This window comes from Lepidochelys olivacea (genome assembly GCF_965140295.1).
Source record: "Lepidochelys olivacea isolate rLepOli2 genome assembly, chromosome: 2".
Taxonomy (NCBI): Eukaryota; Metazoa; Chordata; order Testudines; family Cheloniidae; genus Lepidochelys; species Lepidochelys olivacea.
In genome coordinates this window covers 61,712,857-61,739,650 of record NC_140412.1, presented here as the reverse complement: position 1 = coordinate 61,739,650, position 26,794 = coordinate 61,712,857, and the positions used below count along the sequence as shown (strand labels likewise).

The 26,794-nt window shown below is 40.4% G+C and overlaps 1 protein-coding gene across 2 annotated transcripts in view; it reads right to left on the bottom strand.

Annotated features, from left to right (window-relative positions):
• ARFGEF1 (ARF guanine nucleotide exchange factor 1) overlaps nucleotides 1–26,794 on the bottom strand; it is a 183,909-nt gene that overhangs the window by 49,326 nt on the left and 107,789 nt on the right. For both annotated transcript variants that reach the window (XR_014710184.1, XM_084618769.1), the window contains exons 11-20: nucleotides 19,223–19,322; nucleotides 18,950–19,089; nucleotides 18,726–18,834; nucleotides 17,213–17,414; nucleotides 15,860–15,971; nucleotides 14,791–14,996; nucleotides 13,749–13,833; nucleotides 9,525–9,696; nucleotides 7,423–7,574; nucleotides 298–426 (exon numbers count right to left, since the gene is read on the bottom strand). Coding sequence is in view for 1 of the 2 variants with exons in the window: in XM_084618769.1 (XP_084474895.1) it covers nucleotides 298–426; nucleotides 7,423–7,574; nucleotides 9,525–9,696; nucleotides 13,749–13,833; nucleotides 14,791–14,996; nucleotides 15,860–15,971; nucleotides 17,213–17,414; nucleotides 18,726–18,834; nucleotides 18,950–19,089; nucleotides 19,223–19,322 (1,407 nt within the window). In the remaining variant the exon portion in view is untranslated. The remainder of the gene's footprint in view (nucleotides 1–297; nucleotides 427–7,422; nucleotides 7,575–9,524; nucleotides 9,697–13,748; nucleotides 13,834–14,790; nucleotides 14,997–15,859; nucleotides 15,972–17,212; nucleotides 17,415–18,725; nucleotides 18,835–18,949; nucleotides 19,090–19,222; nucleotides 19,323–26,794) is intronic.

Here is a 26,794-nt window from a genome sequence, read left to right as displayed (position 1 = left end):
GGCTTAAGATGAAAATTCAAAAAGTTTGTTCATCTGAAAACGCTTCTTTGTAGTCCTATATATATGGAAATATGTATAGTTTCACAAACAACAGATGAAGCAATTTAGAATTTAAAATAAACTCAATGCACTCAATTAAAACCAGGTACAGTAATAACTTCGGAACAAGGAAGTCACTGGATATTGCAGTACTTACATCTTCAGGTAATAATGTAAAGAATTTAGTGAATGTACTACGATTCCATTAATAGCACCTAAACCAAAATATTCTCATATAATCTTAACATTTAACATTACCTGAATGCTGAAAATGCATGCAATCCTGATTGCACATCGTATGCCTTCCAAGCAAAGAGAAGCAACTTCTGTATCATCACAGTCTTGTAGACCCACACTGAATGCAGCTAGGAATGGTGTCCATGCCAACTGGAACACAATAAAACCACACACATTACATTAATTTTTAATATTCGATCTCAATAAGAGAAAACTTTATTCCAACAGAAAAAGAGGTATAAACATCACTGTATCTCGCTGAAAAATGAAAAACCAAAACGCTTAATCAACAACAACTTCGGAGTGGCCTTTCTACTAAAAAGAAATGGGAAGTGGAAATAGGGAAAAGGAGTAATAGTACAGTTATAAGGTAAGGAGAAGATTATTTTGGACCAACTGCAGTGTAATACAGACACACACTTTCTAGTGACAATGCAGTCTTGTCCAAAGCATTTTTTTTATTGTAAATGTGCTATGGGTTCTAAAAGAGAGAAGCTGTGTGTCAGTTATATATAGTGGATATTGTTTTTATACTATCTATATAACAGTTCTCCATATGCATACATAATTCTTTGCATAATCAGAAACAAATATATATATTTGTATATAAGTTCTGACAACAGCCCCAAAACTTAATTGCACAGTGAAAGGAGCAATTCAAATTTGCTGAAAAGTGCCATCCTTACACACACAATTTCAGAGAATTGTTAAGAGTCAGATTGAAAAAAGGTAACTGTAGAGTTCTTGAAAAGCTACTCATGAAAATATTCATCCAAGTGCGTGCCTTACTTGTTAGGAGAAGTAAGATAGGCAGCTCCACCCAGCTATCTATAGCATATTATTATAAAATTAATGATTTTATATTAGTTAAACAGCATGGCTAACTACTATTTGGCGTTTTTCATACGATGAAAAAAACCTAACTATACAACAATCATTCCTACCAAGGTGCAAGTGGTGGAGATAGTAGGAAAGACAGTTTTTCCCCTCTCCAGAGAAAGGGATCCCGACATTCCTTCAGTGACATAACTTTCAGTACTTCAGTTTGAATTTTGAACAGATAGAAGGGGAGATTAGATTTCTATTATTTTAGCACACATCTTTTTCCTTTTCTTTTCACACGGGGATTTTCCATAATGTTTATGTGGACAGCAGTACTATAAGTTGTTAAGAGTGTTTTTAATGGGACACTGTTTGCATACTACAATTTTGCTGTTTGGTGTGTTACACGTACAGTTGGATCCACATTATGGTAAATTTCTATAATTTCTTTAAAATGTACCATTTGCTCATTTAGGATGAAAATCATCCCTTATGAAGCATAATTCCTACTTTGAGGATTTAAGTGGTGGCACACAAGGTGAATTTCATCTGTACTTATTTTTACCATGATATATAACATCACTAGGTTATAAGTTTCACTACTTCATTAACAGGAAAAGATATGCATACAGACTTGAGAATGTTTACAGAGCCTAGATATGAGGAAAGTCAGGATGGAGTAAGCAAATATTTATTCTTTACTATTTTGTAATCACTACTTTGAGAGAATAATTATGATTCCGATCGCTGGCTCTAAACATTAAGCTATATTATTGGTTCTTACGATTAGTTAATGACTGGAAATGATAAAAGGATGAATGTCTTGGAACTGAGTCTAGTAATTAGAAACTCAAAGAGGAAGAGATATATCCACTGGAAGCTCACATTAAAGCTTTGGGTTTTTCTCCCTTAAAAAAAGAGATGGGTTTTGCAGATATTCTTCTCTGCAAAGTAAAGAAAGGGAAATTTTATATTAAAATGGGTCGATATCTTAATTGAAAAAACTGAATAGATAAAAATGGGAAGTTTGTTATTTTACATATGCTATGTGACTGACTTCACATTCCTTAACTTAGATGGATCAATTTAAGTTTTTTAAAAATCCTTACGAAATTCACATAGCCATAAATAATGTCTGTCACAGTTCAAGGCAACTGCACCTGTATTCCTACTCTGTGGTCCAGCAAGGGCACCAACTCGAGGCTCCTGGCTCCTCAGCCGTCACCACTTTTGGGTGGAGACCCACATCTCCCTCCAGCCAGGCATTTATCCAGGCTGCACTGTTCCCTGCCTACACTGTGTTATTCCCAGTAAGCCAGACTCCGTAGACAAACCAGCGTCTGTGCTTCGCTTTTGCCTCAGACAATATAAACAGTATAATTGCCATCCGTTATGAGTTGCCACACAGATCTTTCTAAGCAAGCCTATTTATACACAAGATGAAAGCATTACAGAGACAACCTATTAAAAACAACAAAGGAACCTATATGCATCATGAAAAGCTTATCAGAGGTCACCTCAACTCTAAGGTCTTCCAGGTGTGTCTGTCTGTCTATTGTGAGGACAGGTTTGTTCCAACCCTTCCTTAAGGATTGCTCCCTACAACCTGGACAGAAGATTCAGCCCATTTGTGCAATCACAAAAAAAAGGCCCTCATTCAGGGTATTTATCAAAAAGCTTTCTTTGTCTGTTACCTTTGAAGAATCCAATTTGAACCAATTTATGCAAGCCTGTCCAGATGATGGTACCTCTCTGGATGTGTTAAAATCTGAGTGAATTTGCTTAATCACACTAAATGTCCTTTGTTCCTGGAGACCTGTGAAAGCACCTTTACTTGTTAAGCTCCCCACTCCTGGAGCCCTTCCTCACCACAACAAAAGGTCCTGGCAGTGAGGAGATGCTGAACCCTTTCCCCACAGCCTCCTTGCTTCCGGAGCCTTTCCCTAACACTTGTAGCTACACACCACAATGTGGACGTAGTGAGCTTTCCACTGCAGCACATAGCTAAATGTACATTACACACCGCCACCAGTGGAGCGTACTGTAGACGAAGCCAGAGTGTGCAACTCCCTACTCATTCTGAAGTCTTACGGTCTCTGTCCTGACTCATGTCACAGCACTGCTGAGCCTGCACATGACTGCTGGCTCCATATCTTTTTCTCCTTTCCCAGGTTTGGCTTCCTGATGTTACCTGGTCCAGTGGAGGGATCAGGAACTGACAGTGGGGGAGCTGGGATGTATGAGGCATTCAGGCTGAATTGCAGTGAAGAGGGACTTTCTCCTCACAAATATCTCACCCTGCCCTGTCTTTAGTGGCTAGAAACCTCTTCAATACACCACCCAATAGCAACACGAAATTGACAGAAAGGTAGCCAGTTCCCAGATGTGTCAGGTTTTAATTTAATAATACAATTCTTTGAGCTAAACCAGTAATAATTTTCACACCCTATCAAAGCATCAGACTATGTGTGGTGGTGAAGTGATGTGGATAACTGCTTACTGAAGGCTGGAATGAAACCACCAATGTTTCTTTTGTTGGTGTGACCAAGAGTGACATTTGAACCCATGTCTCCAGATGTGAAAAGCCAAACACACTAATCCATTGTGCCAGCTACCGTGTACGGTTTTAAATATGAACTTGTGCTAGCAGAATGAGTTAAGTCTTCATTTTCACCAAAATACCAAGCTCCTTCACCGTTCTGTGCATTCATACAATCCGACAATGGCAGCTCCGTAACAATTTCTGTTGTGGACATCTTACGCTGGTTCTTTTGCATTGTCTACTAAGTATCTGCTTTTAAGACCTGCTTAATGCTTCACAGTTTCCCTTTTGCTGACATTTATGGTATTTTGCTTCTCAGGCTGGACACACTTTGCACGAATGTTGTGATGTTCTACCACATCTTCCATATGTTTCCGTTCTCTTTTTCCTGTCTGTCTTCTCTCAGAGTTTCCTCAGGTTTTCAATTTGTGTTTCTTCTTGAGCTTTTTAGGTTGAAATTTTTGCATCATCGCAAGCATCCCTCTGATGCCATTTATATTCTGTGGGAGATGTGCAGCCTTCCCAGTGAAACATCCTCTGTTTTATCAGTTTTTTTACATACAGTCTTCTGATAAGTATGTTGTCTGCCTCATCTTCCATGGCATATGAGGACATTTACTTGGTACTCATCATGGTTACTGACAACCCTGATGCAACATGAAACTGCTCAAAATGACCTGTTCATTTTAGCCATGTCTTCTCAGCAAAATTAAGACTTTCTAGAAGGGTTAGTGGAAATACTGACTCCATTTACCTCAAAAATGAACTTTTCTTTGCAAACTCCTTGTTTTAATCCTGTTTTTCTGCTGCTTTTGTGCCCTTAAACTACCTTATTTTTCTCCCTCCGTTCCTGTGGCTTCCTTCCTGTTCCAATGAGAGCTGGGCCTTTTTGCTCTAGTTCTCTTGTGGCCTGAGTGCAGTTCCTCTGCAGAGTTTCCTCTTCACCGAGTTCATATTTTTCTGTCCTGTCTTTTTGTCTCTTTCCTCTTTGGGCTGGGGCTTTTCCTGCTCTCACAGCCCTACAAAGAGCCTCAGCTCTCTCCTCTTTCTATTCTACAGTGCAGCCCTGACAACACAGGTTGTTCTGAGTGCTGCTCCAGTGCTTGGGGATGAGGAAAACAACCCCTCCCTGCTCTGAGTAACTTCACATACTCTTTCTTCCTTTCTCCTTGTTCCGACACTGTTTGTTGAAGTGCAGGCAGAAGCAAAGATCACAGAGGTATATAGTGTTGCATCAAGGGCATTATTATTAATAGCGTGGAAGTGGTTGAATAATTAGCATTTATACCAGGTGTAATGAAACCTATAGTATTAACTCTAAGTACTTCCTACTTCAGCAGGAGTTTGAACTGATAATCCTACTCCAGGTTGGTTCAGGAGTAAATCACCTTCTCAGGGAGTACGCTTCTCAGTTACCAAATACATCTGGTGGTCTGCTCTGCATTTGACAGTGTTACCATGATAGACAGAGACACATTTGAATATATATTCTTAATCTGGGAGCTGTTAATCTGAAAACCAGTTTTTAAGTGGGGCAAAGAGAAGATTACTTAGATCTACACCAAGGTAAGGACAAGCAATTCAGAACCACACATTAGCAAAGATGCATCTTAAACACTAACCTACTCCCCCCATTGCAAACACTAAAAAGCAAGGAAATATTTTAAGTTATGGCACACCTCTTCACTATACCCAAGAGCCCACAAATTCATAATTCCACTAAAAGCAATAGACTGTTTTGTCAGAATGAACTTCCTTTGGCCAACACACTACATACAACAAATTAAATCTCCCTCAGAATGAAGAGGAATTCTTAACGAGAGAGCTGGATTGTGTAACAGCTACTGACTGACTATTGCATTGTCATTTCCCTCCTATGCAAATCCCTGCACTCTATTGCCTTCCATATTCTCTCAACAAATGTTTACAGTTTCTCATCCATTCTTTATCCTTTACCCTGCACACTCTCCTCAATTCCTCTTCTACCTTTTTTGTTCCTTGTTTGAGGATGTCCCCCCTGCCCCCTTTTTGAGCAATTCCTTTTTAAATTAAAAAAACACTTACTTTAAAAATACACCCCTTTTCTTCAGCTTTAGCTGGAGTAGATAAAGGGCTTCAATTCCTCCTTTGCATATAGGCCTTACTGGTGGGCAAAATAATGAGAGGATGAATTATTTTACCCATCACTCCCTTTTGGGGGTCCTTAAAAGAAAAGAAACGTTAAGGGGGAAACTGTCTGCAGAGGCTGTCTGACATTTGATGGCCGGGAAACAGGTGGACTGGAAAAAGTACGCTTCATTGTCATGGCTGCCACCCCCAGTGTTTCCTGGGACCACAGGATTCAATGTAAGACCACTGGGCCTTTGTTCTCCTGATCTTGAAAGATGTTCTGACTAAACCAGGCCAAAGACTAGTTGACAATACCATCTCCACTGGCTTTGGCTAAATCCCGACCACCACCTGGGATGTGAGATTTTGGTTTCTGCTGTCACTCCTCTCCACCCATGTACCCTTTTCCTTCTCTTTCCTACACCTCTGCTTTTGCCTTCTGTGTCTAACTTAGCCAGCCATGACTGTATATTTTGCAATACTCCAGTAAGACCAAAAAGACAGCTAAAAACAATGCCCTACACAGCGCAATGCTAGTATAAGTTTGCCAGCTCTCAGATTGGCTACTGTGTGCCATGCCTGTGTTTTTCTAGCAGCAAGGCTGAAAAAAAAATTAGCATCAAAGACAGAAGCTGCATTTTCTATCTTTGCTGTTCTTTTCTCTCCCTAGTTGGGTCTGTGTCTTGATTTGTCTTCTAGGAAACGGAATCAAATTTTAAGAGCAGCAACAAGAGTTCTGGTCCATCTCAACTAACTTCTTCTCTTTTTCCCAGAAAGGACAATTATTACCATATTTAAAACCATCTAAGAGACTGTCAAACAGGGTTGTGTTTCCCACCCACCCCTTCTAAAGCCTTTATCCAGCTAAAGGTAAAAGAGACAAGGGACGCTGCTAAAACAAAAGTCTTATTTAATACTTTACATTTCTAATCCTTTAACTGCCCTTTCTTTAGTTTTTGTATCTTTACGAAAAGGTTGAAAGGATTTTTAACGGCGCGCACCATGGTACTAAGCAGACCGAAGGCTCTGTATTCAGAACCCTGAACCTTGTTTAAAATTATTGTTGTACAGTAACAGAGCCATGTTAATATCTTTGATTCTCAGGGCCCATTTATTCCATCAAAATTAATATAACAGAACACACAAGAATGGAAAAGGAGGGGGAGCAGAGAGAAAGGAGGAGAAAGGAAGAGGACAGGTAGGAAGCTTTTAAAATAGATATTAAGAAGTTACTTATGCAAATGAAGACTAATCATTCCTAAGCAGCATGAGGTTGACAGGCACAATCTTTCAGTAAAATAACTAAATGGTGCTTCTTATTGGTTTGGTAATATCGATCTGGGCTCTATTTCTAAAACTGTGGTGTTAAGCCCAAGATAAGGTTATAAACTCAAGCAGGTAGCACCCCCTCAAGTTATTTAAACACTTCTACACTTACAGGATAGATTAAGTAATGTGAATTTTTTTTAAACAATTCAGATTAATTCTTTTACAAGGTGAAACAATGTCCAATAAGCTTTAGATTACTCTTCTGGAAGTTCGGTCTTTCAAAACATTACCACTGAAATAATATGGAATCCCACAGTATTTCTAACAATGCCTTGCAATCACAGTGTTCCAAGTTAACATTATATACCCAGCTAGAATTTCAATACAGAACATGAGAATCTCACCTTGAACATTGGTCTCACATGCTCCAAATGGGTTGCACTAGTAAAAGGTGCCTGAACATGGCTCACTGCTTCCATGAGGGCTTTTGCTGTTTTAGCCATCTGTTCCATTTCCAAGTTATATAGAAGTCGTCTCTGCTTTTCACTAGCAACATCTATGAACACATTTTTTGCTTTTACATTTGTGTTTCAGTCAAGGCTTTCTCACAGAAAGTAAGTAAAATAGTAATTTTGTGACAGTAATCATTTAAATGCTGTATTCTGATACATTTAGAAACGGATGAAATCTAAAAGTTGATGCGAATTAATCTTGTTTGTTTACATTGTAGTATAAAGTCAAGTTACATCAATACACTAATAACAAAAGTATGTGAGTAGTGAAATTTTGTTTTTTAAATGATAATTTACCTTAATTTTAGTCTATATGGAAATAATCTATATCATTAATCAAAGAAAGATTGTGACTGAATTGAAGCAATCTATTTTAAGAAGAAATACCAAGCAAGGTACATGGGTTGGATTAATTTCACAAAGTGGACAGAGATTTTATATGAAACTACCACCACAATGGGGAAGGGTTAAGTGTGGAAAAATAAATATTTTTCCCTTTCTCAAACGTATGTGGCGAAGTACCTTAACACCTTTTCATGCTGGTATTGAAGCCTCTATCTCAAAGTGAGGGACAACCCAGAAAGAGTACAATAAAAAGAAATAAAACACTTACATTTTCAGGGAACATTTAATTCATCAGAGTTTAATGGCTTTATAAAAAGGTAAAATAAGCTGCTGGACAGAAACAAGCTGAAGAGCAGGGAAAAAAAGAGGTAGCTACAGATGGAGACTTGTGACGTTGGAAAGGAGTTATGAGCAGAGTGTTCTGGGGGGCTAGTTTTGGAACCATTCATTAAACCATATACAGAAAAAATTTGGATAACTTTATAAAAACAGGATCTTCACATTTGCAGAAAATATGAAAACTGAATGCACACACAATGAGGAACCATCAGATTTAAGAACATTTGGATCATTAAAATGACAGTCCAGAAGACAAACAACAGTTAAATGCTTTTTAACATTATTTAAGGAAGGAACCAATCTAGGGAACGTGTGCTAAACGAGCAATCATAAACCATAATGAAAACAAGATTTTGAGGCATTATTGTGGGGAAAACCCCATTACTGCATTAAAACAAGATATTGCTATAGGTGATGGACAGGATACAAAACAAAAAGTGATACTGTTACTTTATTGTAAAGGTCTCATGTGGAATATTGTATACAGTATTCATCACTGTACATCAGCAAAAACTATGCTGCCAAGAAAGTGCTGTGTAGAGGTACAAAGATGACACCTGGACTAAATAATATCAATTCTGAGGCAAGATAAAATCAGAATAAACCCAGTTTAATTTAACAGATAAGACTTCAAGGGAGCACAACAGACTTTCAAAATTAAAGGGACTGACAGAAGGTAATAAATATAGTCACTCAATTACTGCAGAAGATGACATAACTGAAGCCAAAAAGATGACGACCTGAAGAAGAGCTCTGTGTAGCTCTAAAGCTCGTCTCCCTCACCAACAGAAATTGGTCCAATAAAAGATATTACTTCACACACGTTGTCTCGACAACAAGAAAGGAATTGATGGGTTTGGGCAGAGAGTAAGAAAGTGAGAAAAAGATTAAATTTAAAGAGGGTAGGAATTTTGGGGCCCAGAGTTCTTAAATACTAAGTTTACAGAAAGAATGATTTAGTACTATATGTAAGAACCTGTAAAATTAATTCTCATAGGTTCACTTTTTAGAAGATAGGAAAGAAGAAAAAAAAAGAGAGAGAGAGAGAGAGAAAGCGAAAGCAAATTTAACCCCATTTCAGATTTCGTAGTGCATCCTTTCCTGCATGTTTCTCTTAATATGTATGTTCTTCAGGCGTATATAGCATGGCACTGAGATTACTACTAGTGCTAAACAAATAACTATTCATAGCAACAACAAACAAGAGGTTGTTAGTTTAGTACACCACATTCCTAACACCAGGAGACCACATTATGAAATAAAAGAGCCAACATTTATTCTGTGACGACTGACACACTGCTGGTACTTACTTTGTTTACTGGATTTTGTGGGTATTACTAGTTCTTTTGTTTCCTTCATAGATATCTTCTTCCCTGCTATTTCGTTATAGATAGCTGACAGATACTCCTCAGGAAGATCCTTACTGTCATTGATACCTCTGTTCATCTTAATATACTGCTCCTTGGTCATTTTGTTCTTTACCTGGAAACCAAAAAGAAGCAAACAGTATGAATGACAGAGGCAAAGGGGAAGATTTTTAAATGATTTAGGCACCTAAACAGGCAGATAGGTGCCTAAGCCCACCAGATAATCACCATTGACATTTTCAAAGCCACATCTCAGGTGTTACCTAATCCCCCAAAATGGCTAAGTTTCCGCCACTCAGCATTTTCAAAATGGTCTAAGTGCTGCCACCCCACAGGGGGTAACGAGGTGCTAGGACAGTTAGCTCAAACCAAAGCCTTGGAGGCGCCAAAACAGAATTTTTAAACTAGGCAGGGGAATGCTTATCTTGCCAATGGGCCTGATTAGGGTGACCAGATGTCTCGTTTTTAAAGGGACAGTCCCATATTTAAGCTCTTCTGCAAGCGTCCAGCTTTTTTTTTTTAAAAACGGGCAAATTGTACTGTGTTTTCTGTCTCTCCTCCCCATCAGCACTCGTGAGTCCTGCTGCTGGCCCAATCCCCGATTGCTAGCCACTTGCCCACTAGTGGTGAGTGGGGGGTCCAGAGGCCAACGATGGGGGTGGGTGTGCAAGGCTGGTGGCAGGGCCGGCCACTCCCCTCGCTGTGTGCTGGCTCTCGGCCAGCAGGGCCCTGCCCCCTGTCCCGTTTCTGGCCAGCACTGGCTGTGCACTGCGGTGGCTGGTGAGTGCAGGCAGGCACTAGGTGGCGGCCAGTTACATGTCTCCTCTGCTGCCCACCCATCAGCCCCTCTATGTGCTCCCCCCTCTCACTGTCCTCTCCCTGCTTTGCCCCTTCACAAACCTCAGCCCTACTGCTCCTCCATATCCTCCCCGGCAGGGTGTGTCCCACTCCCAGTACTGTGCGGAGAACCAGTCCCTAGTTGGATTGGTCAGGGTTATGTCGGTGGCCAGCTGGAGGTGTTAGCTGCCTTTCAACACGGTGCGGGCAGGAAGGGACAAGCTGCTTCCAGTCACAGGGGATGTTCATTTGAACACTGGTACTGCACAGTTCTGACTGCCATTGAACTCGCTTGAATACGAGTAATTTTACCAGGTGTCCCATATTCAGCATAGGGAACTATGGTCACTCTAGGCCTGATACTGTAGGCGTATATTGAGCATGTCTAAGACCTGATACCTGTCAGACCCCACAGCAAGAGAGCTAGATGCAGGCTACCGGCAGGCAGAGGATACACAGCACATCCACAAAAGACAGGAAAACATAGGATGAGCATAAGCAGGACAGAGAGAGAGAGAGACTTTCAGCTGCTGGTGGACTACCTAAGCAGCTGACTTGCAATAGGTGCTGTGACAGACCCAGACCAGTAGGGTACAGGAGTCTGGTAGAAGGCAAATAGACTGGCCACTGGATGAATAGTTTTCTGTTCCTTGAGAGACCAGAGCAGGGGCTGCCCTAGAGCAATCAGGAACCTGCTAGAACCAATTAAGACAGGCAAGCTAATTAAGACACCTGGAGCCAATTATGGCTGGCAGACTGATCAGGACACCTGGTTTAAAAAGGACCTCCCAGCAGTTAGTGGGGGGCATGACGGTGTGCTGCTGGAGGACTGAGGAGTACAAGCGTGATCAGGGTTCAGGAGGAAGATCCTGGGGTGAGGCCATGGGGAAGTAGCCCAGGGAGTCGTAGCTGTCAGAGAGCTGTTACAGGAGACGTAGACAACTGCTATCCATAGAGCCCTGGGCTGGAACCCGGTGTAGAGGGTGGGTCCGGGTTCCCTTCATCCCCCACAACTCCTGATTGGGCACAGAAGGAGTTGACCTGGTCTGTGACCAACACCAGAAGGGAAGGTCTAATTTGGAAAGGGATCTGGCCTGTCCCCGACCCACTACGTGGGACAACAGAGACTGTGGAGATTGTTCTCCATTTCCCCCAGGCTGGCCAGTGATGAGGTTAGCTGAGTGTATGGCAGGTTTGAGCCTCTAGCAGAAGTGGCCAAACTGAGGGCTGCCGTGAACCTCTGAAGTGAACAAATATGCCAAAAAGCACAGGACCCACCAAGGTAGAAGAGGAGGAACTTTGTCACAGTGCCTAATTCCAGAAGAGGGTTCACCACTGGTGGATGCCAAGCAGAGGGAGGTGCTTATCTCTGGGCCATCAGGCAGGTACAGCAGGTTAGCCAATGAGGGTATGTCTACACTGTAATTAAAAACATACAGCTGACCCTGACTCGCAGGTCTCAGGCTTAAGGGCTGTTTAACTGAAGTGTAGATGCTGGACTCAAGGTGGAGCTCGGGCTCTGGGACCCTCCCACCTTGTAGGGTCTTAGAGCCCAGGCTCTAGCCTTAGCCCAAATGTGTACACTGCAGTTAAACAGTCCCACAGCCCAAGTCAGCTGGCCCGGGTCAGCTGCAGGGGTCTAACTGCAGTATAGATAGATATATCCTTTAGGCCAGTGGCTTTTTACATTGTCAGACTCCTAAAAAATTACAAATGGAGGTGCGGACCCCTTTGGAAATTTTAGACAGTCTGCAGATCCCAAGAGTCTGCGGGCCACAGGCTGAAAACCACTGCTTTAGGCACCTTAGGACCCTTTCTTTTCCCCACCCCTGTCCCTGCATTTCATTCCTGGATAGCTTAGGCAGCTCCCCACACAGCTGGCTGTCTTATGAAAATCCCTTTCTTAAGCACTTAACTATCCCCAGGCACTTTATAGGGAACCTATTCAACGTGGAGTCACCTAACTCAAAGCTGAAAATTCCATCACATAGTGGGTTGCCCTCGGGCTAGCCATTGCTTCGCTCAGCTGAGCAAAGCCTAAATCCGTTTAAGAATCTGGCCTAAAGTTCATACAAATCATGCTAGGATTCATGAACTCTAATGAAATCTATCCATTTTTCCAACAAACTGATAACTTTTCCCATTTGTTGGTGAATTGAAAAAAAGTTTGTCCTCTCAAAAAAGCAATTCTCGAAACTGATACACAGGCAAGTGCAGACTATTCCCTATTCATGCTCTGTTAATGTACCATAATCCTGTTTTATTCTGAAACATCCCGGTGGTAACCATTCTATTCTTAGTCATCTCTTAGATATACAGCATGTGTTGAAACCAGAGAAAATTTACAGAAGAATCCCACCAGTTCAGATGAACCAGTGTTACCACCAGTAGGAGCCCTACAGCAGCTAAGACTCCCACAGCTGGACCTGTTTTACCACCAATTTAGCAAGCATGCTTAAAGCAAGCATAACTGAAAACATGGTCAAATGGGTCCTGCAGCAGGAGTCTACACTATGACTCCAACAGGGGCTAAACATTATTTCAGCTGAACCAAAAGACTTTTTTTTTTTTAAACATTTCCCCAGCATAGACAAGACTCTCCTCTCAGTTATATGAAATGGTGGCATTACATGATACTGATGAACATACGCTAGGGAGTAAGCCAAGATCCAAATTAGTCAATAAGCATAAAAACACAACTATTTTGGCACACAGGCTAAACTATCTAATCTAAGAGTTTATTATTTTTTCAAAGTTAAATCAGAGGTGGTACCAAATACTCTAATAATTTCAAATGTGGTGAGTACTGCATTTATAAAGGAGCTGCACTGACTGGGGTCTTTAAGCATAATTTTTCCAAATGGTGAAGCTACACGAATCTCTTTCAGTTTTCAAACTGGATGGAACCAGGGCAGATTTATGATAAAAGAGTAGTTAGTATCTGCAAAAATTCTGCCTTTGATTGTAAAACCAGTCACTAAGGACAGTAGTATAATAATAAAAAAAAAACAGTGGATATAACTCAATTCAATTAAAGTTAAGAAAGTGACCTCTCACTGCAAAAATAGCCTAACTGACTTGAACTGAAAACTTCAGAAGCAAAAGAAACAAAGATTGTGTGTATTATTTAGAAGGAGCAGACTTATTAATGTTAGACTTCAGGTAGTACATTAGTATAGAGTAGAGCACAAAAATATTATAAATACATTGCCATAAAAGTTGAATATTCTCGTGTTAGAAATTCTGTGACATGCACCTAGTCATTTAAAGTACAAGAAATGTTGTTTACAAGAAACCTGACATATGAGAAAGTTCTTTATAGCAACATACCTGTGGGCTATGAAGATCTGTCGTTAACATGATAATTGAGTAAGCTAAGACATATGCAGTGTCTGCACTAGCAAAAAGGGTTTGCCTGAAAAAACAATGAAGCCACATATTACTAATTCTTACTCATTACTCAGTTTCACAAAAGCATTAAAATAAGAATCATAGAATATCAGGGTTGGAAGGGACCTCAGGAGGTCATCTAGTCCAACCGCCTGCTCAAAGCAGGACCGATCCCCAATTAAATCATCCCAGCCAGGGCTTTGTCAAGCCTGACCTTAAAAACTTCTAAGGAAGGAGATTCCACCACCTCCCTAGGTAACGCATTCCAGGGCTTCACCACCCTCTAGTGAAAAAGTTTTTCCTAATATCCAACCTAAATCTCCCCCACTGCAACTTGAGACCATTACTCCTTCTTCTGTCATCTGCTACCACTGAGAACAGTCTAGAGCCATCCTCTTCGGAACCCCCTTTCAGGTAGTTGAAAGCAGTTATCAAATCCCCCCTCATTCTTCTCTTCCACAGAATAAACATCCCCAGTTCCCTCAGCCTCTCCTCATAACTCATGTGTTCCAGTCCCCTAATCATTTTTGTTGCCCTCTGCTGGACTCTTTCCAATTTTTCCACATCCTTCTTGTAGTGTGGGACCCAAAACTGGACACAGTACTCTAGATGAGGCCTCACCAGTGTCGAATAGAGGGGAACGATCACGTCCCTCGATCTGCTGGCAACGCCCCTACTTACACATCCCAAAAGGCCATTGGCCTTCTTGGCAACAAGGGCACATTGTTGAGTCATATCCAGCTTCTCGTCCACTGTAACCCCTACGTCCTTTTCTGCAGAACTGCTGCCAAGACATTCGGTCCCTAGTCTGTAGTGGTGCATGGGATTCTTCCGTCCTAAGTGCAGGACTCTGCACTTGTCCTTGTTGAAACTCATCAGATTTCTTTTGGCCCAATCCTCTAATTTGTCTAGGTCCCTCTGTATCCTATCCCTACCCTCCAGCGTATCTACCTCTCCTCCCAGTTTAGAAAGTACTGCTTACCCTTGGTTGCATTCTAAATATCTAGCAGCAAATTTCTCCATTAGCCGATCGATTTTCTGAGCCTCTCCTGGAAGACGGAATCCCTCTAAAAACAGGCGCAGAGCTGATACAAAATCCTTTCCTGAAAAATCATGTTGGTCCACATATGCATACATGACTTCTTTGTTAATTTTATCATTGTCTCCCAGGAACTCTCCAACCTGAGTCTAAAATAAGAATGAAGAGGAAGGTAGAATACCAAAACAACATGCTGCATTTATGTATATGCAAACACTGCCACAGCATATATAAAATCTATTTATAGCATTAGGAATCTTTTCTTGCATCTAACAGGTAATATCTATGTTTAAAGTACTGTTATTTTTCCTGGCTTGATTGACTAAGTCAGCCCAGCACAACGATCTGCACAGATACTAATTAGATCATATCCAATGAAAGTCCTTCATATTTAATGCTGCAGAGCTTCCGAAGACAGGGAAGGAAAAGGTGGGCTAGCAGCAGATGAGAACTGGAAAGAGTGGCACGCTACACTACATTCCCACATAGTAAATATTCTGTTCACATGCAAACAAAAGCAGTTCTTTAAAAAATATTTGTGATGTTTCTCTACTGCTCTGTAAATAGCATATTTTTATTTTAGCCACACACACCAGAACAGTGCCCTCTTGGTGTGCTCTCTTCTATTTACCATTTTTCTCCTCTTCATTCTGTTCATTCACCATTTTGCTCCACTCCATGTGTTGCATGCATGCATTCAAAAGATAGCAGTAGCTTATCAAAAAAGCCCTTGTCATAGCTGCACTGGCCATTTCCTATTGTTTCCCACCCAGTCTCTTTAGGAGAGGGTGTAGTAAGTGGGCATGCAATGCCCGCTTATCCCTACATTCCTGGGTCCAAGGTCCAGTAGGCCACAAAAAATAAAGTGAGGATTCCTTCTTCCCCTTACTCCTTTGTATAGGCACAGTACACTCTAGAGCATTCTAAGCCTATGAGATTTATAATTGGTGTAAACAGGTAGCAACATAAGCACAAATATAAAAAACTAAAGTTACCAGATCAGTTTCCTTACCGAGTCTAATCTTTCCTCTTGATGCAAGAACTGGGCAATATCTTCAGGAGTAGTGCCAAGCATTCCTTGCTCTTGCAGGTACTGTATTCCTCTTTTTGGTTTCTTATTAAATCTGCATAAGCAATGTCAATATGGTATTAATTATAATAAACATTTCTCTCTCACACACACACACACACAGTCTTACGCAGATAAATAAGACAGTCAACTTACTGATATCATAGGTAACATCATAATACTTTTTTTTAATTTGCTAATCAAAGTTATTTTAGTTTTCTTCCTCTGCTAAATTGTCCAAAATGTACACAAAGCAGGGACAGGCCACTCCCTTGTCTCTTCTGCAAAGATTGAAGGGGTTAGGCTTCAGTAAGGATTCAATATCTGCCCTGAACCAATCCTCATGGGATGCCTTTTGGTTTTTCACAACCACTTTCTCTTGCTAATGATTGCCGGTACTGAACTGAGCAGCTCCCTCTAAAGATGGTCTCAATATATGTAAGTCCTCAACTCATTGAGCAATACAAATTTTCTTCCTTCTCTTCAACCAATGGAATGTTAATGTGGTGCAATATTGTCTACACAAGTCCAGAGATTCGAACTGGCTGGATTTCTGAAAAATTCTGAAATGAAATGATGAAATTTCCCACAGAATGGAAATTTCAAAAATTAGTTAAAAAGATCAAAACCCTTCATTTTGATCTTTTCTAAATGCTTGAAGCTCCTTGAGTTGCCTGGAGGCCAAAGAACCTGCCAGGCAGGCTGTCATGGGGTGGTAGAGCCTCAGAACTTGGAAAAATTTTCTTGTGAAAATTGAAATATTTTCCGGTGGAAAATTTTAATTTTACCAAAAATAATTTTTCCATCAGAAAACCATTCTACCGTAAAATTCCTAACCATTTCTAGTGAATGTCTTAACTATTCTCCAGTTCACATTAGAACAGGGCTATGAAATAACATGCAGAGAATTCCCTTTAAAGGAACTAATATGTAGACTTTTGTCAAATAAGGCATTATGAAAAGTAAGTCAATTCTTTTGACTGGTCTATTTATTGTATGAATGTAATATACTTTTTTATCCAAGTCTGGATCCCCTTCTTTTATGCCAGGATTGCGGGAGAGGCAGAATGCTCATCCTCTCTAGCTGTGAAGAAACAGGCTAACACACAGAGCATTGTTGGCAGCCTCCAAATGGAGCAGCATCTAGAGCTCTACCATCAGAGGAACATCTGCTACATCCAGAGGTTTTTGGATGACGGAAGGAGTAATGGGGGTGGGGGGAGGGGAGAAAGGAGTCCTCAGAGTTCCAAGAGAGCCTGAGAATCCACCATTCCACGGGTGACAAAGTACACTTACAAATCTATTCCTTGTTCTATTATTTCCTTCTGTTGCTTTAGGACCTCAAACTGCTCTGGGTTGTCAGTGCCAGACATCTGTGTGCTGTAACTGCCAATTCCTGATGAGGCTGTAGAGTCCAGGGAATTTAAGCTTCCATATCTGTTAATTGTCTCTGGGTGTTTGGTTTCATTGCTCTCCTGCTCTGTGGGTTTTTCTTGCCCTATAAAGTGCAAACAAAGGAAACCAAGCCTTGTTTTCAAAAGTTAAACACACTGCAAAAACTTACAAAATCACAGTTCAGAAAAAATCTGAAAAATAAATTAAGGTTTATAAAGTTACTACGGATATACGTTTCCTCAATTATCCCTTTACTGTTATTTAGTAGAAACCTGTGCCTAGGGTATATCAAAGGACTTTCTCACAGTATAAAATGTATTTGAAAATCAAGTTTTACATTAGAAGTGGTGTTTCTTAATATAATATTGAGTCAGTTATCTTGCCAAAAGCAGTGACATGGATGTGGGATAATGGTCTTTTTGCAAGAACTCCTGAACTTTAATCGTAAATATTTCCCTTCTGATTTTCAGGTTTGATTCCCCTCTTTGGGCTGGAACAAGCCACACTGGACAAAATTTTCAAAACTTTGTGCTTAGACTGCCTGGTTTTCAGAAGTGTCAAGGAGTTGGTATTCCCACTGACTTCAGTGTGAGCCCTGGATGCTCAGCATCTCTGATAATCAGACCACTTTGGGTGCCAGTCTTTAGATACTCAGTTTGAACATTCTGGCCTTCACCTCTCAGAGCCTCTGTTATCCCATGTATCACATAGAAATAAGAAATAGTAATAAAAATAATGAGCATTGTTTATGGCTATTATTATTTCATCATCTGTGGCTCTGGCAATTAGTACTGGGCTTTACGTTAGAAAACATAAAAAGCAATCACTATCCTAATTTAGTATTAATCAAAATAACATGAAGTTCACTATTTAAAAATATGGGGAGATTGAAAGTCTCAGCTCAGAGTAAGTTTTATATAAAACAGCTACACAGAACTGTTTTTCTAATTAGAAGTGTGTAATATAATAGAATTAAGTAGCTTCTGATGTTTTAGTAGTCTAGGAATTGAAATAACTCAAGATCAGCTAGGTTTAAAACAAATTTTTGCACTGAAAGTTCCATAAGGAATTTAGCAAATGGGACATATTGCTCACTTCTTTGTGCAGGTTCTTGTATTAATACAACAAATAGTGTTTAAGTGCTGCAAGCTTATTAGATCATTGTGGCTAAGTAGGACGTGTTACATTTAGCTTAAGTGCTTATACAACTGGAAACATTTTCAAAAAGCCTGTATTAGAAACTCAAGAGCTTGTGCATTTTTGTGAATATTAGGTATGACTGCCAAACACCTGAACAGCACCATTCAAATAACCTGATGGATCAGGTTACCTAGTTACTTGAGCAACTATGGTGATGCTCTTGAGCATCTCCACTCAGTAAGTGCTAAAGCATAAATATTCCAAAATATCTTACCAAGGGTTGTCTGAGAATTGGGATTAACATATTGATCCTTACTCCATTCTACCATGCACTTCAAGATTGATACTAAACATTCCAATCCTTTTTTTCTCAAGCTTAACTCCTGGAAGAGATTTCAAAAGTTAGAGAACATTTTAGTGTAATGAAAAGATTTAAAATATTTTATAGGCATCATTCCTACAAACTTGTAACTTAATAAAACTTGCCAGAATACCTACCTGAACGTTAGTCATGCCAAGTTCTTGGCTACCCCTTCCTTGAGCAATTTTTGAAAGGTCATTAACCAGTCTTTCAAATATGTTTGCTGCATTTAAGTCACAGTCATAGTTTACATAAATATCCACTACACTCTGGGCATCTGTAATAATGAAATGAAATATTGATAAACTTAGGTAGAAATAGGAATAAAAAATCAAATTTTAAAAGATATTTGCACCTGCAACTCATCTAGCACACAAAATTAAAAATCAAAACCAAGGGATTGTTAGTACCTGCACATATCCTTGTCAGTGTTTGTATAACCATCCATTTATGATCAAATGAGCTAGTAGATGTTTCCAAGATATATAGGAAAATTTCTTTGAAGAAAACCTAGGAATTATTTCAGGAAGAGAAAAAAAACACCTATTTTTAAATTTCAACCACATGTAGTTCTTATAAACATATTTTTTTCAATTACACATTTTGACTATGAAAGCTAACATTCTGATCCATCCAATACTGAATGCATATAGATAATAAGAGGCAGACTTTTGGGGTGGAAAATGTTTTCACTCATGATTAGTGGGTAGGTTTTACAGTCTGTAGGACCTTAAAAAGTCACTACACATATAAATGTAGGGCTCTTTCCAGAAGTAGTTATAGATTCATCAAGTCTAATGCCAGAAGGGACCACTGTGATAATCTAGTCTGACCTTCTATATAGCACACGCCATATAAACTTCCCCAAAAGAATTCTTAGATCATATCTTTTATAAAAGTATCTATTCAAATCCCAGAAGGCCAGATACTGGCTGTATTGTGGGACAACTTAATCCAAGAGAAAATACTCTTGCACAGCACAATAGCTTAATATTTTTAAAAATATCAATTTTCTGTAATAGACTTGCAGATCTGTTTGGGCTTGAGTGGAAGTGGGGGTATTAATTCATAAAAAAGGTCCCCAATTCTTATGGGAGAGATGGCACAAGGCATAGGAGAGGGATGAGTCCACATGATGGTTTAAAAGTAACATAACTCTGACAACCTTCAGTTGAAGGGGGTTGTAGGCATATGAGAGAGAGAGGTGTATTCTACAATCCCAGATTACATATGTTGGACACTTGGCCAGAGAACACTATCTTTGCCTCTGACTTCTGGGGATGATGGAATGGACCCTCACATCTCTATTGCATGGATCTGGCTCTTACTTCTTCCTCAGAACCACACTTTCAGCTTTCCCTCATCCAAACTGTTGAGGAGGGAGACCTTTGTCTTCATAGCTCCTTTCTCTTCCTTTCACAGAGATCCATAATGGAGTAATCAACTAGAATAGTGGGGTTGTGGCACCGAGCATGCTTGCCAACTAGATTGGGCAGAGTATGAGAGAGAGGACAGCCCTGAGCTGTCGTATGAAGGACATATTGATGGTGAAGTATGCCCACAGAATAAGAAACAGTCACAAAGACTCTCAGAATATGAGCACAAGCAGCTGCTCAAGTTACTTGGGTGTGGACAGAACTGTTAGTTTGCGCCATTTCATAAAATACAAACTACTGCATCAAACTAGCTTGCAACTATCCACTTCTGAAATTTCATCTCTCTATACACTGGTAGCTATTAGGATCAGGCTATTTTTGCTTTAGGGTAGAACTGTCCAATTACTTTGGGAAAAACAGCAACAGTGTTCTCTAAATAACTTTGACGGTAAGCATTTTTTAAAAGTGAGACTTGACCAGATGTGTAACACAGTTCACCATCACACAGAGCTCTTTAGATTATATATATATATAAAACCCAGATCAGTAGAGCTCTCTAGTTATTACTCACAGTAAAGAAAAGCCACTGGGAAGTTGGTATTGTGGTATTGTGAGAGATCAACAAACAGTAAGAACCAGATCAAGGACTACATCCTTTTTGAAGTTGATTTTATTTGATAAAAGCATTATTCAGGGCCACAATACCAAGAGTTTAAAATAAAATAAATAATCACTACCACACTGAACATAATCCTTCCTACTAAGACAAGTTGTTTTAACATTTATAGAATCTTTCAAATGCAGTACCCACAGTGTTTCCATATTTTGCAGAATCTAAACAGAGCAGAATGTAGAAGATTAAATTTTTCTCAGGCTACATCCTTATTTGTTATGTATTAGCACATATCCATTACTCCTGGGGGAATTCTGCGCCACTGCACATAAGCAGAATTTATGTCCCCCACAGATTTCTTTGCTTTCCTGTAGAAAAAGGACTCTCTGATGGGGAAGCAAAAGGAAGCCACAAGAGTAGTCATGCGACCCTCGCCAGCAGTATGTTTCAGGTGCCCAGGGCAGGTCTGGGGAAGACCCAGCTGATGACTTCTACCCTACGTCAGGCTCAGCTGCTAGTCCAAGCTGGGCTGAGGAGGACGAGACTTCCTCTTCCCCTGCATGGCATCCCACCCCAAAATGTCTTCCCCAGCTGTAGGAAGCTCTTCAAACTCTCTCCCTCCCCGTCCCTGCCACCCCACTTCCTGCAACTATTGCTCCTCAGCTGCATGGGGAGGGATCACGATACAGGGAGCTGCTCCCCCATCCTCCCAATCCCGACCCCGGTCATATCCAGACCCTCCTGTTGAGTCTCACCTCCTCTCCCGCACCCAGAACCCTGTGATGAGCCTCACTCCTCCTGCACCTGGACCACCCTGACGAGCCACCCACACCCAGATCCCCACTGTACCAAGCCCCAACCAGCTGCACTTGGATCCCCACCATACTAAGCCCCACTCCCCCAGCACCTGGACCCCACCACTGAGCCCCCCCACACACCCAGACTCCCCTGCCGAGCTCTATCCTCCCCATACCCAGACAACACTCCTGCTGAACCCCAACAACCTCCACCTGGACCCCCTCTGCAGACTCCCATTGCACCCAGAACCCCCACAACAATCCCTTGTGCATCTAGATCCCCCTGCACCTGGATCCCGCACTGAGCCACCAGCACCAAGATTGCTCCACACAGAACCATCTCAACCTACACCTGGATCCCCCACACTTAAGCCCCTCCACACTTGGATCCTGCCTTGCTGAGCCTTCCTGCCCACATCTGGTACACCTAGCACAGAGGGGCAGAGCCCTGGAGTGTTTCTGGGGCAGGCCCAGTCCTTGCGCTGTGTCAGGGTTGGTTGCAGTCTCACCACTGAGTCCATGTCCCTGGGGGAGAGCTGCATAGAGATCTCCAACCTTTGTGCAGCCAGTGGCCTGCGCGCCCCAATGCCATGCTGGAGTCTCCACATTTATTTGACAAATAAAATTTGCAGTATTTTAAAACATTGTGCACAGAATTTTTATTTTTTTGGTGCAGAATGCCCTCAGGAGTAACCCATGCTGCTAGACAAAGACAGTCTGGAAACAGATAAATTGACCAGTTCCTGAGATAGAATCAATGAAAGTTCCAGTACTAAATGTAGGAGTCTTAAGTATCAGAATTATGGGCCCCAGGCCTGAGCTATGAGGATAACATGAACTCTGTCCTTTTCCACCTTCCAGACGACTCTCAGAAGAAAAGACACACACTAAATTCAGTCAATAAGAAATAAATCTATAATGCCCAGACCTCTGTGAATCCATGAACAGAACAGACTTCTGGCTTCTGGACTGTCTTTGGACAAATATGTCTGGGGAGAAATTAATTTTCTGAAAATTGTGGTGACTATTTGTTTCTTTAAGCAACCCTCAGGCTGATTTTGATGTCTATTACTTGGTTTTAAAAAACAAACAAAAAACAACAATACCCTCTCAGCTATCCACCATATGAGAAGACCTAATGACAGGAATGTTTAATTACTTATTTTTGTTCATCACAGGGAAAACTTGATGGTTACTGACAGGTGGGGGAACAGAGGTAATAAATCATCAGGGCCTAAACCGCACTAGGTTGCCAAGATATTATAGCCATGCTATTTGCACAGACTGACAAAGATTCAGATTTTCTTCTCTCACCCACAGTGACCTTTTTTAGGCATGGTAAAATTACCATGATCAAATTACCATTACAACGATGATTCATGCATGACTAGAAATACATAGACTATATGGACCCTTTGTCATAAATGTAAAGGGAAGGGTAAACCCCTTTAAAATCCCTCCTGGCCAGAGGAAAAATCCTCTCACCTGTAGAGGGTTAAGAAGCTAAATGTAACCTCGCTGTCACCTGACCAAAATGACCAATGAGGAGACAAGATACTTTCAAAAGCTGGGAGGAGGGAGAGAAACAAAAGGGTCTGTGTCTATTGGTATGCTGCTTTGCCGGGGATAGAACAGGAATGGAGTCTTAGAACTTTTAGTAAGTAATCTAGCTAGGTATGTGTTAGATTATGATTTCTTTAAATGGCTGAGAAAAGAATTGTGCTGAATAGAATGACTATTTCTGTCTGTGTGTCTTTTTTGTAACTTAAGGTTTTGCCTAGAGGGATTCTCTATGTTTTGAATCTAATTACCCTGTAAGGTACCTACCATCCTGATTTTACAGGGGTGATTCCTTTACTCCTATTTACTTCTATTTCTATTAAAAGTCTTCTTGTAAGAAAACTGAATGTTTTTTCATTGTTCTCAGATCCAAGGGTTTGGGTCTGTGGTCAACTATGCAAATTGGTGAGGATTTTTACCAAACCTTTCCCAGGAAGTGGGGTGCAAGGGTTGGGAGGATTTTGGGGGGAAAGACGTATCCAAACTACGTTTCCCAGTAAACCCAGTTAGAGTTTGGTGGTGGCAGTGGTTATTCCAAGGACAAAAGATAAAATTAATTTGTACCTTGGGGAAGTTTTAACCTAAGCTGGTAAAAGTAAGCTTAGGAGGTTTTCATGCAGGTCCCCACATCTGTACCCTAGAGTTCAGAGTGGGGGAGGAACCTTGACACCCTTTTAGAACGATTGTTACTGTAAGATGAGTGAAGACAGAGAGAGCTCCAATATGTGGGTGGGAAGAAAGTAGAGATGGCAACCGGACGGATTCTGATTGAGCCCCAGAGGCCATTCTGGTTGTTTAAGTGCAATAAAATAGTTCAAAATGAAAAAGGATGGATGACCATCAGTGGTCTTCTTTTTAAATAGCCCAAGTGGAGAGCATCTTCCTCTTAAACAAGCAGGTTTCCAAGCCTTCCAACAGAATATAGTGCTCAATCTCAAAATCAAGCAGTCAGTCTGAGGAATTTCATATCTAAGTGAAGAATCCCGCCCCTGATCCTGAGACAAGAGATTCCGTGTAAAAGAATGCACAGCTTGTGGGTCTTCTTAGCTCCAGGAGCTCAACACAACTGCCAAACCCAGTCTGGGGCTAACAATTACAATCTGACCATGCCTTTTGGACAACCTGTAGAATCAGTGGTATCAAGAGTACACATAAAGGAACTCCTAGCTGAAGTCCAGGAAAAAAAATACGTCTGTCAAAAATGCTGGCTCCTGTTTCCTTGAAACAGAATCAGAAACATCTCCCATTTTTCTTGGTGTCAAAAGAATGCAGCAACGATCTGCCTTATTTGTGGAAAAGGTAATACAGGCTTGACTCCTTGAGATATACATGGTTGTACTTGCTTGAGGAATCTTCTAAAATGATGTCTTTTTCAGGTAAACACAAAGCCATTGAAGTGATCTGATGATGGATTAACCACTCTCAGAGCATGACAGCTTTCTGAAATGGAACTGGCAAGACTGGCCTCTTTCCTCACAGCTGCTATGGCACAACACCGCGGTATTGTCCCTCACATTTGAACGGTTTGATTTGATTACAGGGAAGAACTTATCTATATTCTGCACTTATGGGGTCCCCATTATTGTTGTTAATATCTTTATACTCACAACCACCCTGAGAGGTAGCCCTGAAGGATTCAGCACCTGAACTGACTCCTGAGGTATCTGATTAACAGTACAGATGGTAAGGGAGATAGGGAGGGGACTCCAACATGATGATCCTCCTTTGTGCACCATAGCAGAGAATCCTGAATGTCTTGGAGAACAAACAGCAGCATATCCATGGTGGTTAAATGTACAGAGCACTTCCATAACTAGCACTGCAGAGGCTTCAGACAGTATTATGAATGGCACGGAATAGTTACCCAATGCCATAAAGCCTAAAAGTCACCAGAACCACCATATACTTGCACTGAGACTAAGGCCTCATAGAGCTTACTGCTTCCTGTTTGTCTTAGAATCTGCTCTTTGGTAAGAAAGCTTTAATAGCTGTAGTGTCTGTATAGGCTTTGATAAATTCCACCCTTGCTGCTGAGATGAAGATGGATTTCTGAATCTATGCCCCAGGGAGTGAAACAGCATGCATACCCTTTGAGAACTGAGGACACGGATGAAATGGGATCTTATTCAATCACCAAAATACAAGCAGATTTGTGCCTTGATACTTGAGGAGAGTAGTCACAGCAGTCAAATGTTTTGGCTTTTTCTAGAAAAGGAAAACACCTAATATGTTTTCAGATACAATCATATAAACCTAAGTACCATTTAAGCCACATTTTTTATTCTAAAATTTCTTGCATAAAATACAATTATACTATATTGTTCATAGTTTTTAAAATATTATATTCTTGTTTTATGCCATATATTCTAGAACTAAAACTTCTGTTTGCATCACTGAACTTTGCTTGACAGCAGAGTTTATTTGCAGATTTTGCTACTTCTGAATCTCATTATCTTCCATCAATACTGTATGCAGCCAATTAGAAGATTTAATTCCCAGTTTAGAGATCTAGTCCCAGATTATATAATTTTGTATAATGTATAACATATACCTTATTTACATTTAATATATAATGCATAATTACAAGATTATAAATGGCTTTCCTCTTCTTGAAAACTAAGAGTCTACAATTCTGTAAATATTCACGTTGGTCACAAAAATACCATGTGTATTATACTGTGGGTATATGGATTTCCTATCTTTCATTAAAATCTGTTAATATATAAAAGCTGAAAGTATGCCTTCCCAGATAATTAATACACTTTCACAGTCAAATATGATGGAATTGTTTTTTTAAGCAAAATTTGACCTTTGACCAATAACCTGAGCTCAGGTGATCAGATAAACAATCATTTGTATCTTAATTATTTCTAAGATGATTACTAAATTAGTGCAAATGAAACTAAAGCTATAATACAAGTAAGAGTAAGCAAAGAAACTTAAAGGTTACTTTATAAAGTGAGCCTGAAGCCTAGTACTTAGATTGAGGCCTATTGGTAGTAATAGTTAGCAGAGGGCCAGATAAGGCCTAATAAGAGATAGCATTAGTAGGCAGCCTTGCGTCAGAAGATTAGCAATATATATCTTGTGATAAACTGTCTAGACTGAAAAGGATTTATTTAGCCCGCCATCCTTAACTGCATTGTACTGAGAATCTTCCATGTGCACAAATGCTTATGACTATTGTCCAAACCCCCAAAACGGGTAGCAGGTATGACAAATATGGACAAGAGTCCAAGATTTAATCAAATATGGTCTTGAAAATAGGTGGATATAAGAAATAGGTGCATAAAAAGCACCCTCAGTGCTTTTGACCCTCAGTGGGACCTCCGGATAGCAGGATGGTGACAAACTGTAACACTAAATCTCTTGTTAAGGGGAACCCACAGCCCCATAGATTGATGAGTATATTTGACATGGATTCCGATTTTATTCTTATTTTGTTTTCTAGATCTGTGATTTTGCTTAAATTGATCGTGATATTAGTAAAACTCATAATGACTACGTGGGTGTTTCACCAATCAACTTCTTCATAGTCTCTAAGTGCCACCAAAGAACAAATCTTATCAGTGACAAATGCATTTTTGCTTCCAAATTAATCATGCCACTACCAAAAGGATTTCTTAATTTCTATTT